At 43.0% G+C, this 15,807-nt stretch overlaps 1 protein-coding gene across 2 annotated transcripts in view; it reads left to right on the top strand.

Annotated features, from left to right (window-relative positions):
- The window catches only part of CLSTN3 (calsyntenin 3), a 120,289-nt gene extending 106,224 nt beyond the window's left edge, over window positions 1-14,065 (top strand). For both annotated transcript variants that reach the window (XM_089662938.1, XM_089662939.1), the window contains exons 17-19: window positions 5,408-5,543; window positions 8,958-9,151; window positions 12,460-14,065. In XM_089662938.1, coding sequence (XP_089519064.1) covers window positions 5,408-5,543; window positions 8,958-9,151; window positions 12,460-12,540 — 411 coding nt within the window. In that variant the 3' untranslated portion in view covers window positions 12,541-14,065. The remainder of the gene's footprint in view (window positions 1-5,407; window positions 5,544-8,957; window positions 9,152-12,459) is intronic.
- The last annotated feature ends 1,742 nt before the right edge of the window (window positions 14,066-15,807 follow it).

Below are 15,807 nucleotides of genomic sequence, written 5' to 3'. Positions count from 1 at the left end.
AATATGTTGGAGAAGGACACTGTCCAAACACCTCACTATGTCAGAAAAGGATACTGTCCAAACATCTCACTCCACTGTTCAATCACCTCACTATATCTTGGAAGGACACTGTTCAAACACCTCACTATGTCGGAGAAGGACACTGTTTAAACACTTTACTATGTAGGAGAAGGACACTATCCACTCCACTGTTCAATCACCTTGCTATATAAAAGAAGATCACTATCCAAACACCTTACTATGTAGGAGAAGGACACTGTCCAAACTCCTCACTATATCGGAGAAAGACAGTGTCCAGACACTGCACTATGTTTGAGAAGGACACTGTGCAGACATACATAACTATGTCAGAGAGGGACACTGTTGAAATAGCTCACTATGACAGAGAAGGACATTGTCCAGACACCTCACTATGCTGAAGAATGCTGTCCAAACACCTCCTATGTTAGATAAACACTCCACTGTTCAAGCACCTCACTATATCATGGAAGGACACTGTCCAAACACCTCACTATGTCAGAGAAGGACACTGTCCAAACACCTTACTATGTTGGAGAAAGACAGTGTCCAGACACCTCACTATGTTGGAGAAGGACACTGTTCAGACACACATGTCGGAGAGGGACACAATCCAAGCAGCTCACTATGTTGGAGAAGGACACTGTCCAGACACACTTGTCGGAGAGGGACACAATCCAAGCAGCTCACTATGATGGAGAAGGACATTGTCCAGACACCTCTCTATGCTGAAGAATGCTGTCAAAACATCTCCTATGTCAGAGAAAGACAATGTCCAGACACCTCACTATGTTGGAGAAGGACACTGTCCAGACACACATGTCGGAGAATGACATTGTCCAGACACCTCACTATGCTGAAGAATGCTGTTCAAACACCTCACTATGTCAGAGAAGGACACGGTCCAAAAACCTTACTATATCAGAACATTTCTGATGTTCTAGATTTTGTCACAATAGTATTCACTGTGTTATAAACATTATCATGCACTTTAATGAATCCAGCCATTCCCTTTCCGCCATCTAAATATGGAAAACCTCTTTAAAACCAGATCAATATGTAGTAAACTGTGCTGTCTAACCATTTAATACACCTTGTATGCCAGTGGGAACACAATGAAACGCAGACGGGCTGGAAATAATGTATTTTCTCACGCCAACAATTAAGCCATTACATTTACTGCGTTATTTATTCATGGCTGTGTAAAGCTGTTTATCATTTTCTGTAAGTCGGGAACAATACCCTATCCCATTTCCTGTACACAATGATCGCTGAATTATACCAACAAGATCCTTTGTTCCTCACAATCACAGTTATTGGATTGGAAATATGAAGCATAAAATTACAGATGATTATAGTGTTGCTGTTGTTAAGTTGAATCACTTTTGTCTTTAAAATTTGGCTCTGATAACCAGCGACCTTCTGTATAAAATCATTTAAAGAAAGAACTGTCTGTATTGACCCGTAACCAATCCAATTGAACTATAATTCTCCAAACGTTATTTTCCAGGGCAGGTGAACTCTATTGATTGTTCAGAGACACCGCAGTCTTATGCAGTAAAAGCACTCACAGTGGTAATGTGGTCCTAACAGACTGTTAATGCTTTGTGAATGCCGCCAACTAGCTGGACGGCAAGGATTCCCATCTGTAGAAGATGTATTTAGTAAGAGAACTAGGGATTCGTAAAGTGGACCCTCAGTAATTTTAAGGTCTTATTTAGATGTGCAGTTGAGCCGCATTTTTAAAGCCTCCCCAACCGCCTTGCCCCACTTAAGCTGCAATGACAGCAGATAAGGGTGTTGACTTTCAAACTATTGCAGCGCTACCCTCAAACACAAATAATGTGTACAAAATAACAATAATCCAATCAAACAACAAATAATGGATATCATACAATCAACATAAATTCCACATAGTGAAATTGTGTAATATCCAGCAAAAATATCTAAAATAAACAAGTCCAATGAGTGAAAGATCTAGAGTGATCCAAGTAGTAAAATATCAAGGTCTACACACAAACCCAAGACCTCTTATGTCTGGGAGTAACTCCTCTTGAGCCACCTTAGTTGCTGGACAGTTCCCTGGACAATTCTTTGAATGATCCTGTTGTGAACCTTGTTTCTCTTGAACATTGAACCTTCTTCCAAGAGCTTCCTCTATGTCTCTGCACTTCCTGTTTGCCAAATTATTGTACTCTGTCCAGCCAATATCTCACTGTTGCTGCTGTCCGTATCTTTGCTACCACTCAGTACCAACTTTGGCTTGTTTCTCAACTACGCTTCTGGTTGATCCCAACCTGCAACCACTCGTTACTGACCTTTTGGCTTGTTTACTAACTACACTTTGGCTTGATCCCAACCTGCAACCACTCGTTACCGACCTTTGGTTTGTTTACTGACTACGCTTCTGCTTGATCCCAACCTGCAACCACTCGTTACTGACCTTTGGCTTGTTTACTGACTACGCTTCTGCTTGATCCCAACCTGCAACCACTCGTTACCGACCTTTGGTTTGTTTACTGACTACGCTTCTGCTTGATCCCAACCTGCAACCACTTGTTACCGACCTTTGGCTTGTTTACTGACTACGCTTCTGCTTGATCCAAACCTGCAACCACTTGTTACCGACCTTTGGCTTGTTTACTGACTACGCTTCTGTTTGATCCCAACCTGCAACCACTTGTTACCGACCTTTGGCTTGTTTACTGACTACGCTTCTGCTTGATCACAACCTTCAACCACTTGTTACTGACCTTTGGCTTGTTTACTGACCACTTCTGCTTGATCCCTACCTGCTATGTCTGCTACTGCACCCCAGCCTGCTTACCTCCTGGTTGGGCAATCCTGAGGACTGCAACCTGGTACTAACAGGCAGCAAAACCCATCTCCACCATCAGGCGCTCTGGTGAACACCGGTTAGTGCTTTGACCCCTCGTCTTGCGTGAGCCCACATCATCCACCAGCGAGACCTGCTTGTGTACCTACCCTGGTGGTCGGTGTTTCTCTACTGCTATAGCTACTGGTCTCTGAGCCTGACCCTTGACTGTGACAAAAATGTCTTAACAAACAGTCCACCAAGTGAGAGAATCAAAGTGATCCAGTCACTAAAAACAATTTACTAAAGGCAAATAAACTGTGCACTTTGCAGTTGCTCCAGAGCTTAATAAATGAGCAGAAGCTCTGCTGACTTCCATCATCCAATCATTTTCCAGCAAAAATGCTGTTTTTTTATTTTCTTTACACTTGATTAGGTGTTCTTTGCAAAGTAAATCTTTACCTCAGTTACTAAGCTCTGGAGCAACTGCACTTTGCAAAGTGCACAGTCTATTTGCCTTTAGTAAATCAACCCCAATGAGTCATCTGTGATCCCATCAGCCAACAGGACACTTCACCCAGTGACAATCAGATCTGCTCACCTCTAAATTTGACCTCACAGATCATAAGAGGTCAAAACGCATTTCTGCCAACAGGGCATGAACGATGATCCACTCTCCACCTTCACTCCTCCAAAAATGATCCCACACTCATATCATCCTATGGAGAGACATGAAACAGAAAGGGAACTAATAGTGCTCACTGACAGACTTTATTAAAAAACATGAAGCTAAAAGCACTCCAAAGCATCAAAGAGATACAGTAACTGCTCATCAAATATAGATGTAGTGAACTTGCTCCAGTGTAATGTAGCTCACCACACTCTCTACAAACTCCGGTGAACATGAGCATGATGAGGTCATTGGCAATAAGCTTAGGCCCCTATACGCATTACCCAAAGGGAAGAAAAATATATTTGAAATATATTTCAAAAATATTCTTCCCAAATATATTGACATATATTTGAAATACTACAATTTTGGCCATATTCAATATATTTAAAAATATATTTCAATAAATAAATATATATATATATATATATATATATACACTGTATGTTGAATATATATATATATACTGTATGTTGAATATATATTTCAGTAAATATATATATATATATATATATATATACACTGTATGTTGATTATATATTTCAATATATATATATATATATATATATACTGTATGTTGAATATGTCTTTCATTAAATAAATATGTATATATATATATATATATATATATATACATACTGTATGTTGAAATGCGTTTTTATTACAAAATATATGAAAAATTATTTCAAAAATAAATTTTATTTTTTATTTAGGCAAATGGGCACCAAAGTCACTGCCGGCATGCATGCTAATATGCATGTGGATGTGCGCATGGCCCTGTTCCAGCACACAGGTCTGCAGAACATTTGGTGCGCATGCTTAGATCTTCGGGCATGATCATGTACCTGTCCTTCCTGACAGAGAGGCAAGGCTGTGCAGACATGATTTCTGTCTAATCCCGTCAGGGAACACTGCATTCACGGAGAAAATGCAAAGTGTTCTCTAAATGATCCAAATTATTATTATTATACAGTATTTATAAAGCGCCAACAGTTCGCTCAGCGCTGTACATTACAATCAGAAGAACAGTTCACCGGTGTCTCTGTTGTCTCTGTTGGCAAGGGGGAGAACCAATATGCCGTCCCATCACTGACAAGGACACAGTTTACAGACTGCTCTCCTGATTTGGATCAACTAATCCAGGTGTTATTTGCAGGGTTCATCTGACACAGAAATATTTTAAAGCCCTGATGAAGGGCAAGGTTTTATGGCCCCTGAAACGCATTGGATGCTTGCCATTCAGTTTTTACTGTCAGCTCCAGAATCAAAAAATACCTATATGGACTCTGAGAACCTTTGTTTCTAACACTTTCTCTAGCTGAGATACATAGAGGTTGATTTACTAAAACTGGAGAGTGCAAAAACTAGTGTAGATCAGCTGTCAGGTTTTATTGTCAAAGCTTAATTGAACAAGCTGAAGTTGGAAGCTGATTGGCTACCATGCACAGCTGCACCGGATTTTGCACTCTCCAGTTTTAGTAAATCAACCCCATGTTGTCTTCTCATTTTGGGCTACCCCCTTGGTTTTATTAGGGTGCTTCCAGTGTTGTGGACCGCTGCCTAACCCTAGCCATCTGGCACCAATCAGGAATCCATATCCAACACCATTTCCCCAATTTCCCCAAAGGCTTTTATTGCTGTCTGTGTCCCCATTGGTTAGACTTCTCCTGACTCCTTGACATTGTAACTACAAAGAAAGTCAAGATGAAGATTTCCTAAAACTTCCTGTTTCAGGGACACCACATAAAGTGAGAGACCAATAAAAACTTGAGAGATACAGTAACCCTGCCTCAATCTCATTCAAGACAAAATCAAAGATTGGGGATTCCTTGTAAACTATGACGAATGTTCCCATGGAATGTTATACTCATGAGATGTCTTCTTCTCTATTGTCTGTATCTCAGGTTGATGTTCTACATGGAGTCCATGCGGTCTCGCCCAGCCATATCCAATCTGCACAGCAGCAGTTTGTCCATAATGTACACCAGCCCCCCGCAGAGTTATCCGGTCACACGCTGGTCAGCCCCAACCGCAGCTCAGGTTTGTAGGCTTCAGATAAATTGGGTCTTTTTAGATTGTCTACATTACTCCAGTTTCTAAAAGGGTCCATCCATCCTACATGTATTTTTAAGTTCTGAATTGGGTCTGGTGTGGTGAGCTCCAGCGCTCATTTCCCTCCAAAGTCTACTGGAGACTCCAGCAAAGGCATTTCCCTGTCATGGTTCCTCTTTGCCCATTTTAGAATTCTAGGTGTTTCCATCCACATATAAATCTTCTGAGTGGTCTCTCTGCAGAGGTCTAGCACACCCTTTAGTGAGTCAAATCTAAAGATCTCCAGTCAGCAAAGATCATGAGATTTGCTGATTGCATAGCTATAGGTCTGACCAAGGCTTTTTTTCTCAAAGAATAGGTGCAGGTATTCCCCCTTCCCTTGTCTCCACTCCCTACCCACCTCCAAGCACTATCCCTTGGTTCAACCCCCTAACCACCTCCCAGTACCGCCACTTTTATAGAATACAGAACCAAGTGTAATTTTGTGGTGCTAAGTAATTTGTATGGTATTTTTTAATGATAATAAGAAAAGCAGTAAAATTGAAAAATAAAGAGAAAAAAAAAATAAGCTCCACCAGCAACAATAGACCCCCCCACACCGGCAACAATAGATCCACTCCAGGAACAATAGAACCCAGTCAGCAACAATAGATTTCCCAGCAGCCAGAAAAAATAGCCCCTCCATCAACAACAGATCCCTCCCAGCAACAATGAACCCCTCCCCCCCCCAGAAAAATAAGACCCCCTCAGCAACATTAGACACCCCCCCCCCCCGCTAGCAACAAAAGACTTACCTCACAACAATATATCCCCCAGCAGCCAGCAACAATAGACCCTCCAGCACTCCCGGGCAACCCTTGCCATGACATACCTTCAGTGCTGGGGGTGCCGGAACAGCATTCCCCCCGTGTTCCTGCTGAAAATAAGCCCTGGGTCTGAGTCAACAGAGGGCAGACATCTGCAGGGAGACCACTGCTTCCACACAGAGAGCAAAGGTCCTTCTCTGCAGCATGATGGCAGGAGGGGAGCCTGTAGAGCTGTGTAATACTGAAGAGAAGGCTGGAGTTACACTTTAACTAACAAAACTGTTATACTGCAGTTAACCTTTTTGTCAAACTTTAAAAATAGCCTGTAAAGGAAAATAGTGGTGGAAAAATAAGTTCTTTGCATATTAAAGTGTTCGTAAACCCGGGACCCTGCATTCACTATATCCGCTCTCCCCGGACCCTGCATTCACTATATCCGCTCTCCCCGGACCCCGCATTCACTATATCCGCTCTCCCCGGACCCTGCATTCACAATATCCGCTCTCCCCGGACCCTGCATTCACTATATCCGGTCTCCCCGGACCCCGCATTCACAATATCCACTCTCCCCGGACCCTGAATTCACTATATCTGGACTCCCCAGACCCTACATTCACTATATCCGCTCTCCCCGGACCCTGCATTCACTATATCCACTCTCCCCGGACCCTGCATTCACTATATCCGGTCTCCCCAGACCCCGCATTCACTATATCCGGTCTCCCCGGACCCCGCATTAACTATATCTGCTCTCCCTGGACCCTGCATTCACTATATCCGCTCTCCCCGGACCCTGCATTCACTATATCCGCTCTCCCCGGACCCCGCATTCACTATATCCGCTCTCCCCGGACCCTGCATTCACTATATCCGCACTCCCCGGACCCCGCATTCACTATATCCGCTCTCCCCGGACCCTGCATTCACAATATCCACTCTCCCCGGACCCTGCATTCACTATATCCGGTCTCCCCGGACCCCGCATTCACAATATCCACTCTCCCCGGACCCTGAATTCACTATATCTGGACTCCCCAGACCCTACATTCACTATATCTGCTCTCCCCGGACCCTGCATTCACTATATCCGGTCTCCCCAGACCCCGCATTCACTATATCTGGTCTCCCCGGACCCCGCATTAACTATATCTGCTCTCCCTGGACTCTGCATTCACTATATCCGCTCTCCCCGGACCCTGCATTTACTATATCCACTCCCCCCGGACTCTGCATTCACTATATCCGCTCTCCCCGGACCCTGCATTCACTATATCCGCTGTCCCTGGACCCCGCATTCACTATATCCGCTCTCCCCGGACCCTGCATTCACTATATCTGGCCTCCCTGGACCACGCATTCACTATATCCGCTCTCCCTGGACCCCGCATTCACTATATCCGCTCTCCCCGGACCCTGCATTCACTATATCTGGCCTCCCTGGACCCCGCATTCACTATATCCGCTCTCCCCGGACCCTGCATTCACTATATCTGGTCCCCCTGGACTCTGCATTCACTATATCCGCTCTCCCCGGACCCTGCATTCACTATATCTGGTCCCCCTGGACTCTGCATTCACTATATCCGCTCTCCCCGGACCCTGCATTCACTATATCTGGCCTCCCTGGACCCCGCATTCACTATATCCGCTCTCCCCGGACCCTGCATTCACTATATCTGGCCTCCCTGGACCCCGCATTCACTATATCCGCTCTCCCCGGACCCTGCATTCACTATATCTGGCCTCCCTGGACCCCGCATTCACTATATCCGCTCTCCCCGGACCCTGCATTCACTATATCTGGTCCCCCTGGACTCTGCATTCACTATATCCGCTCTCCCCGGACCCTGCATTCACTATATCTGGCCTCCCTGGACCCCGCATTCACTATATCCGCTCTCCCCGGACCCTGCATTCACTATATCTGGCCTCCCTGGACCCCGCATTCACTATATCCGCTCTCCCCGGACCCTGCATTCACTATATCTGGTCTCCCTGGACTCTGCATTCACTATATCTGCTCTCCCTGGACCCCGCATTCACTATATCCGCTCTCCCTGGACCCTTCATTCACTATATCCGCTCTCCCCAGACCCTGCATGCACTGTATCCAAGGAGTCTATTTTTAAAAACAATTTGCTGTATAAATTCATCAAACATTTGCATAACCTCAATGGAAAACCTCCATATTTGTCTAATATAACTATTTCCTATGATTGTCAGCACCATCTAGTGGCCGTAATGCAGTATTTTCACGATTGAGGTGTTTTAGGAAAATACCGCATTGTGGCCACTAGATGGCACTTATGATCCTAGGAAAAAAAATCATATTGGCCCAAATACAGCAATTTTTTATTTTTGCTGTTAGAATGTTTTTATAAAAAGGATTAAAGGAAGGATACGCACGGCTCTTGCATTTAGACAATATTTGCCTATTCTGGAGTTCAGCTTTAAAGAATCTGGTACATTCACATATAGTAACTATTTACATTTTTGTTAGTTTTGGTAATTATGGTAAACATTTGAGATGTTGTTCTCGATAACATTATCTTTCTTGTGATGATCAGTTTCCATAATCATTGCCACCTCTCTGCAGTTTTTCCTGGTGTTGCCATGGTGATCATAGTCGTCTGTATCGGCTTCTTGGCGCTGATCGTTACTCTGGGGCTGTCAAGGATACACAACGTGCGGCAGAGAGGGGGGTTTGATGGGGAGGAGCTTGAAACATCCAATCAGCGGGATCCATTCTGGGAGGACTCAGCAATGACCATAACTGTGAACCCCATGGAGGTAAGACCATGCATGGTGCACAGTCTGCCTTGTAACCAAGATCTTCTACATTTGGAACCATAACTCAGAAAATAGTGGTAAAGCCTCCAGAACTCCAACCAAAAACATTTTTTTAACATTTTGTAGACAATGGGGAAGGATGAGATTCTTGGTCAACTTGTGTGAGGGTGCTATACCTAATGCAAACAGTTCCTATACAACTTCCACCATCGTTCTTCTCTCCATATAGATGTGAATGCTTTATGTTTATCTGGTCAGGGAAACCTCCCTGGATCAAATACTCATGCTTTATCCTGCCCAAACTGAAAGGTGGTATAGGCCTTCCAGACCTTCAGAAATATTGTTGGGCATGTCAACCCATGAGAAGAGTTGATTGGTCTGTCCATGTGAAACAGAAAGGATGAGTCCCACTGGAAAACTCCTTCTCACCCCTTCCCTTACATTGGATTCCTTGGCTCTTACCCCAATATGTCTCCAAAGCTGTGCTGGCTCATCCATTTACATTTACCGGCCACTTTATTAGGTCCACCTTGCTAATACCAGGTTGGACCTCCTTTTGCCTTCAGAACTGCCTTAATTATTAGTGGCGTAGATTCAACAAGGTGTTGTAAACATTCCTCCGAGATTTTAGTCCATATTGACATGATAGCATAATGCATTGTTGCAGATTTGTCATCTGCACATCCATGAACAAGGCAGGATGGATCCATGCTTTCACGTTGTTTAGGACACATTCTGACCCTACCACCTGAATGTTGCAGCTGAAATCGAGACTCATCAGACCAGGCAATTTTTTTCCAATGTTCTATTTTCCAATTTTGGTGACCCTGTACGAATTGTTCTTAGCTTACAAGAGTGGCAACAGGTGTGGTCTTCTGCTCTGTAGCCCATCTGCTTCAAGGTTCGATGTGTTGGACGAGTGGTTATCTGAGTTACTGTTGCCTTTCTATCATCTGAAACCAGTCTTGCCATTCTCCTCTGACCTCTGACATCAACAAGGCATTTTCGCCCACACAACTGCCGCTCACTGGATATTTTTTTTTTTTGGACCATTCTCTGTAAACCCTAGAGATGGTTGTGCATGAAAATCCCAGTAGATCAGCAGTTTTTGAAATACTCAGACCAGCCTGTCTGGCACCAACAACCATGCCACGTTCAAAGTCACTTAAATCCCCTTTCTTCCCCATTCTCATGCTTGGTTTGAACTTTAGCAAGTCATCTTCACCACATCTAGATGCCTAAATGCATTGAGTTGCTGCCATTGGCTGATTAGCAATTTGTATTACCAAGCAAATAAACAGGTGTACCTACTAAAATGGCCGATGAGTGTACAGGTTCCTTGATCTCCTTCTTCCATAAGGTGTTTTCATCCACTTCACTGTCATCCAATCTCAGCCCCTGACATCTTTACGCATGAATCTTGAATTTTCCCCAGGCATGTCAGTTGGGTTCCTGAGAAAATGCTGGTGTCATAGGGGTGTTCCAGTCATGCATTTTTATAAACAAGGTAAGTTCCATAAACTTGTGATTTCCTCCTCACTTTCTGTGACTTCTGTTTTATAAAGGAGTGACAAGGTGTCACAAGAACAGGAACTGAGGGGGAATTTCTTAGAGTTTCTAACCGTTCACTGCTGTATCCAAATCTAAGAAAATAAGATTGGCTAGAGTTTAGGTTCCGTTTTAGATGGTGGAAGAAAGCTAGTAAAGTGAAGAACATATGAATGGCTATCTTTAAAGAGCACCTTACATTTATGCAAATAAATTAGATATATACAGTACTTCATAGCCAAATGTAAGTATTTGGCCACTCCTGCAAATTATTGAGTTCAGGTGATTTCAGTGATTATAACCTCAACCATACTGAACACCTTTGGGATGAATTGGAACATCCATAGAGAGCCAGATCTTCTCACCCAACTTCAATACCTGATCTTAGAAATGTCTATGGGAATGTTGAGCCCATTCAGCCAAAATAATGTTTGTAAGGTCAGGTAAAGAAGTTGGATGAGAACATTGGAAGAAGACATTGTTATTGCTACAGCATAAAAAGTTATTTTAGATAATTGTGTTTTTGTAATGTTGCGGCAACTATTTGGTGAAGGGCCTTTTGTATTCCAGCATGACTGTGCCCCTGTGTTCAAACCAGCTCCATAAATACATGGTTTAATGAGTTTGGTGTAGAGGAACTCAAGTATCCTGCCCAGAGTCCTGACCTCAACTCTACTGAACACCATTGGGATGAATTGGAACATCCATAGAGAGCCAGATCTTCTCACCCAACTTCAATACCTGATCTTATAAATGTCTATAGGAATGTTGAGCCCATTCAGCCAAAATAATGTTTGTAAGGTCAGGTAAAGAAGTTGGATGAGAACATTGGAAGAAGACATTGTTATTGCTACAGCATAAAAAGTTATTTTAGATAATTGTGTTTTTGTAATGTTGCGGCAACTATTTGGTGAAGAGCCTTTTGTATTCCAGCATGACTGTGCCCCTGTGTTCAAACCAGCTCCATAAATACATGGTTTAATGAGTTTGGTGTAGAGGAACTCAAGTATCCTGCCCAGAGTCCTGACCTCAACTCTACTGAACACCATTGGGATGAATTGGAACATCCATGGCAGGGGCGGACTGACAACTCATGGGGCCCCCGGGCAATAGGGGATCATGGGGCCCCTGTGTCCTTGTCCAAACTCAAAAAAGCCTATGAAAAAGGTACCAGGGGCATCTCATGGGGCCCCCTACTGACCCCGGGCCCTCGGGCAGTGCTCGAGTTTCCAAATGGTCAGTCCGCCCCTGATCCATGGAGAGCCAGATCTTCTCATCCAACTTCAGCACTTAACCTTACAAATATCTATGGGAATGTTGTGCCCATTCAGTCAAAATATAGTTTGCAAGCTCAGGTGGAGAAGTTGGGTGAGAAGCTCACCATTGCCCTGACTTCAACCCTACTGAACACCTTTGGGATAAATTTGAACAGCGCTTGTGAGCCAGATCTTCTAATCCAACTTCTGTATCTGACCTTACAACAAATTTTTTGGCTGAAGGGGCACAACATTTCCATAGACACACTGCAAAATCTTGTGCAAAGGCTTTCCCAGAGGAGGCTTTTGTAGCTGCAAAAGGGAGTTCAGCTCCATGTACATGGTTTAGGAATAGAAATGGCCATAAAATAGAATGTCCAACTAGCTCATATAGGTGCGATGTTTACGTGACCACAAACCTATGGTGTAGGGGTCACAAACATTTGATCATATATCGTATATAGGTCTCTCCTTTACCTGTCTTTTTTTATCTTTCTCTTTCAGTCCTTGCAGTCTCGTAATGTGGCCCCTAAACAGAAAGCAGCCGTCCCAGAGAAGCGGGACCTGGAAGACGAGTCACGCTGAAGGCCAACTCTTACAGCCGTGCATATGTGTGCTTCTCGCTTATGTGTCATTCCCACCATCACCTGGTGTGTCTGCCACATCCTGACACAACTGTGCGGTGTTGCGCCACTTAACCTACGCACTCTTCTAAGGGCGTGTACAATGTTTTGACACTCTAAGCGAAGAGTGCCACGTATAGACACTCAAGACTGGGGCTATCCTGTTTTATTCTTCAGTTTGAAGCGTGTGCTTTCTTCAGAGTGTTTCCATCTTGGACACATTCACTGGATTGTGCGCCACACGCTCATCATCTCTCTTGTTCTGGACTCCCCTCTCCCCCTCTCCCTCACATTCACGTCATCATTTCTCAGGGGAAAATTTGCCGCCTCCTCTCCTTCATGCTGTGTTTGTAACGGTCTCATGTGATGTTTCGACATTAGGTTCTTGAGGGGCTGCGGATTCACTCCCTACTTAGATTATCATTCAATATTTTAACGCCAAAGGGGGTCAGCTTCACACCAACATCTGGCACAAGTGCCTAATTTATTAATGCCTGAAGTAAGAACTGTCTGCATTGATTTTAGCAACTGGTCAGACTCTCCACGAAAGAAAATTGGGTTTTATGGACAATTGGGTTGTTTTGGACAACAGAGAGTTCTTTGTACACTAACCTAATGGGATGTTGTTCGCCAAAGTATCTGAGATAAGAACCGCCTTTTTTGTCAATATCAAGCCATGGAGTTTCTGTTTCATTCTCTCTTAAAGGCCAGTTCATCTCAAAACTGGATTCTTCATTATTGTTTGAAAATCCCATCAAGTGTTTGCTTGGAGACTCCAGTGTTGGGTCACTCCCCTACAAAGGAGTCATTACAATGTAAACAAAGAGCTAGGAAGTTAAAGGGGTTAGAGTCAATATGGCAAAGAAATCTCACTATTAAAGTTTCCAAGAGCTAGAAGAAATTGGAGACTGAATTGACCCATTGGTGCCTACTTAGACAGAATCAGTGTTCTATAGAGCTGGACTTTAAAGCGGAGAACTTGGCCACCTTGGGAAAAGCAGACAGTCCTTCCTTCAGATATGATAAATAAGATCACATGCTCTCCTTGTGTACCAGAAGAACCTTTCCAACTCCTGGGAGTCTTTGTTTATAGAGAGGCTGATGACCCCTGGAAACCATGGCCTAAAATTAGCCTTCTTACCCCCTTACCATCCATCCCATTACCCTTTCCTCTCTATGGACAGGACTTAATTAGTAAAAGCTAGTGAGTGGGAAAGCGTCCATGTGGCTCACAGCAACCAATCATATTCCAGCACAGCTTCGACAATGACATGTGATTGGCTCCTGTGGGCACTGGTCTTAATTCCATAAAGCAAGCATTTACCAATTAGCCCCGGTCATCTTGTTCCACCCCTCTCATCGTGAGTCATCTTTCAGTCCCTGAAAAGGGAGTTTTCAGAAAAGAGGGGGTCACGACGATGAATGAAATAACACTGATTTCTGGTATAAATATATATAAAACTATATATAAAAAAATATATAGAGAAGATGTTGGCTCTGTGTGATTTGTTCTGGATAGGAGTTAAAGTGTATGTAAACCCTTACAACGAGCTTCTCATATTTGATCTCCTTTGGTCTGTTAAATACACCATTGAAAGCGTTTTGTTAAATCTGTTCAATAGGAGCAAAAAAAATACATGTTGATCCTGCCAGAAATCTTGTGAGACAAACAATTCCTGTGCTATCTGCCTGTCCTGCACTGATATCAGTTCAGTTGTTCCCAGTTATCTTTTGTGGATTACTAAATACCTCCCCCTGATGTTATGGAGGAGTGGGGTAGGAGTTCTGTCATTTTTCAGCACAAGGGGTCAGCAGTCGTAACCTGAGTTTTGTCCACACAGGGCAAAGCAAAAAATTCTTTGTAATAGTGACTAAAGAAAATGTGTGCAGCGCTAAATATTATGAGTTCATATAGGAAATCAATAATAAACATATAAAAAGGTGCATATGAAAAATTGTTCAAATCAAACTATAAACATCACAGTATAACTTGCAAGATGTTACATGAATCCAAAAAAAGAATAAAACAAGTTCTGTGAACTTCTAAAAACATGTGCACATTCTCTATAAAAAAAAAAAATATATATATATATATATATATATATATATATACACAGCGGCGGGCTGACAACTCATGGGGCCCCCGGGCAATAGGAAATCATGGGCCCCTGTGTCCTTGCCCACACTCAAACCACACCCAAAAAAGCCTATGAAAGGTACCAGGAGCATCCCATGGGGCCCCCTACTGACCCCGGGCCGAATGGTCAGTCCTCCCCTGTGTATGTATGTGTGTATATATATATATATATATATATATATATATATATATATATATATATATATATACATACACACACACACAGGGATTGGACAAAATTATGAAAACACCAGGAAAATGAACAAAATCGTTACCTAATATGGTGTTGGACCGCCTTTGACATCCAAGATGGTGGATAATAAAATCTGATACCACTCTTCTTGCAAACATTTTTCCAGTTCTCACAGAGATTCCGGAGGAAGAATATGAGCCCAAACCTTGTTCTCCAAAACTGAGCATAGTGACTCTATGATATTGGAGTCTGGCAACTTCGGCGCCGAGGGAAGGTATGAGACTTCATCTTCATGCTTGTCAAACCACAATTTGACAATACCGGGCTTTGAATATCTTTTTATATACTTTTCCATCTTTATAAAGTTCTATTACCTTGTTACGCAGGTCTTTTGACAGTTCTTTTCTGCTCCCCATGGCTCAGTATCTAGCCTAGTCAGTGCTTCCATGTGAGGGCTAACAAACCCATTGACTATTTATACACAGACCTTAATTGCAATTTAAAAAGCCACAAATGTGGGAGATTAACCTGTAATTGCCATTTTACCCCGAGTGTGTCACCTTGTGTGTCTGTAGCATGGCCAAACATTCCGAGGGAGGGAAACTTTTGATCAGGGTCATTGGGGTGGGGTGATTTCTGTTATCATTAGGATTTAAAAAGGAGCCAAACAACTATGTGATAATAAATGGTTTCATATGATCTCTATCCTTAAATAAAAGACAGTTTTTGGCATTATCAGCCATATTTTTTATATGAATGCCAAAATTTCACAATTTCTGCCAGGGTATACAAACTTTTAATATAGTATATATAGTGTGATCTTCCACTTGTGAATCAGTGAACACCTCTTCTAACACCACTAAGTCCCCTTGGTGGTGGAGTGATGATGGCCCTTCCCC

This window comes from Staurois parvus, unplaced genomic scaffold (genome assembly GCF_062004578.1).
Source record: "Staurois parvus isolate SC_StPar_1 unplaced genomic scaffold, SC_StPar_1.0 ptg001590l, whole genome shotgun sequence".
Taxonomy (NCBI): domain Eukaryota; kingdom Metazoa; phylum Chordata; class Amphibia; order Anura; family Ranidae; genus Staurois; species Staurois parvus.
This window is presented reverse-complemented; position numbering and strand designations above follow the sequence as displayed.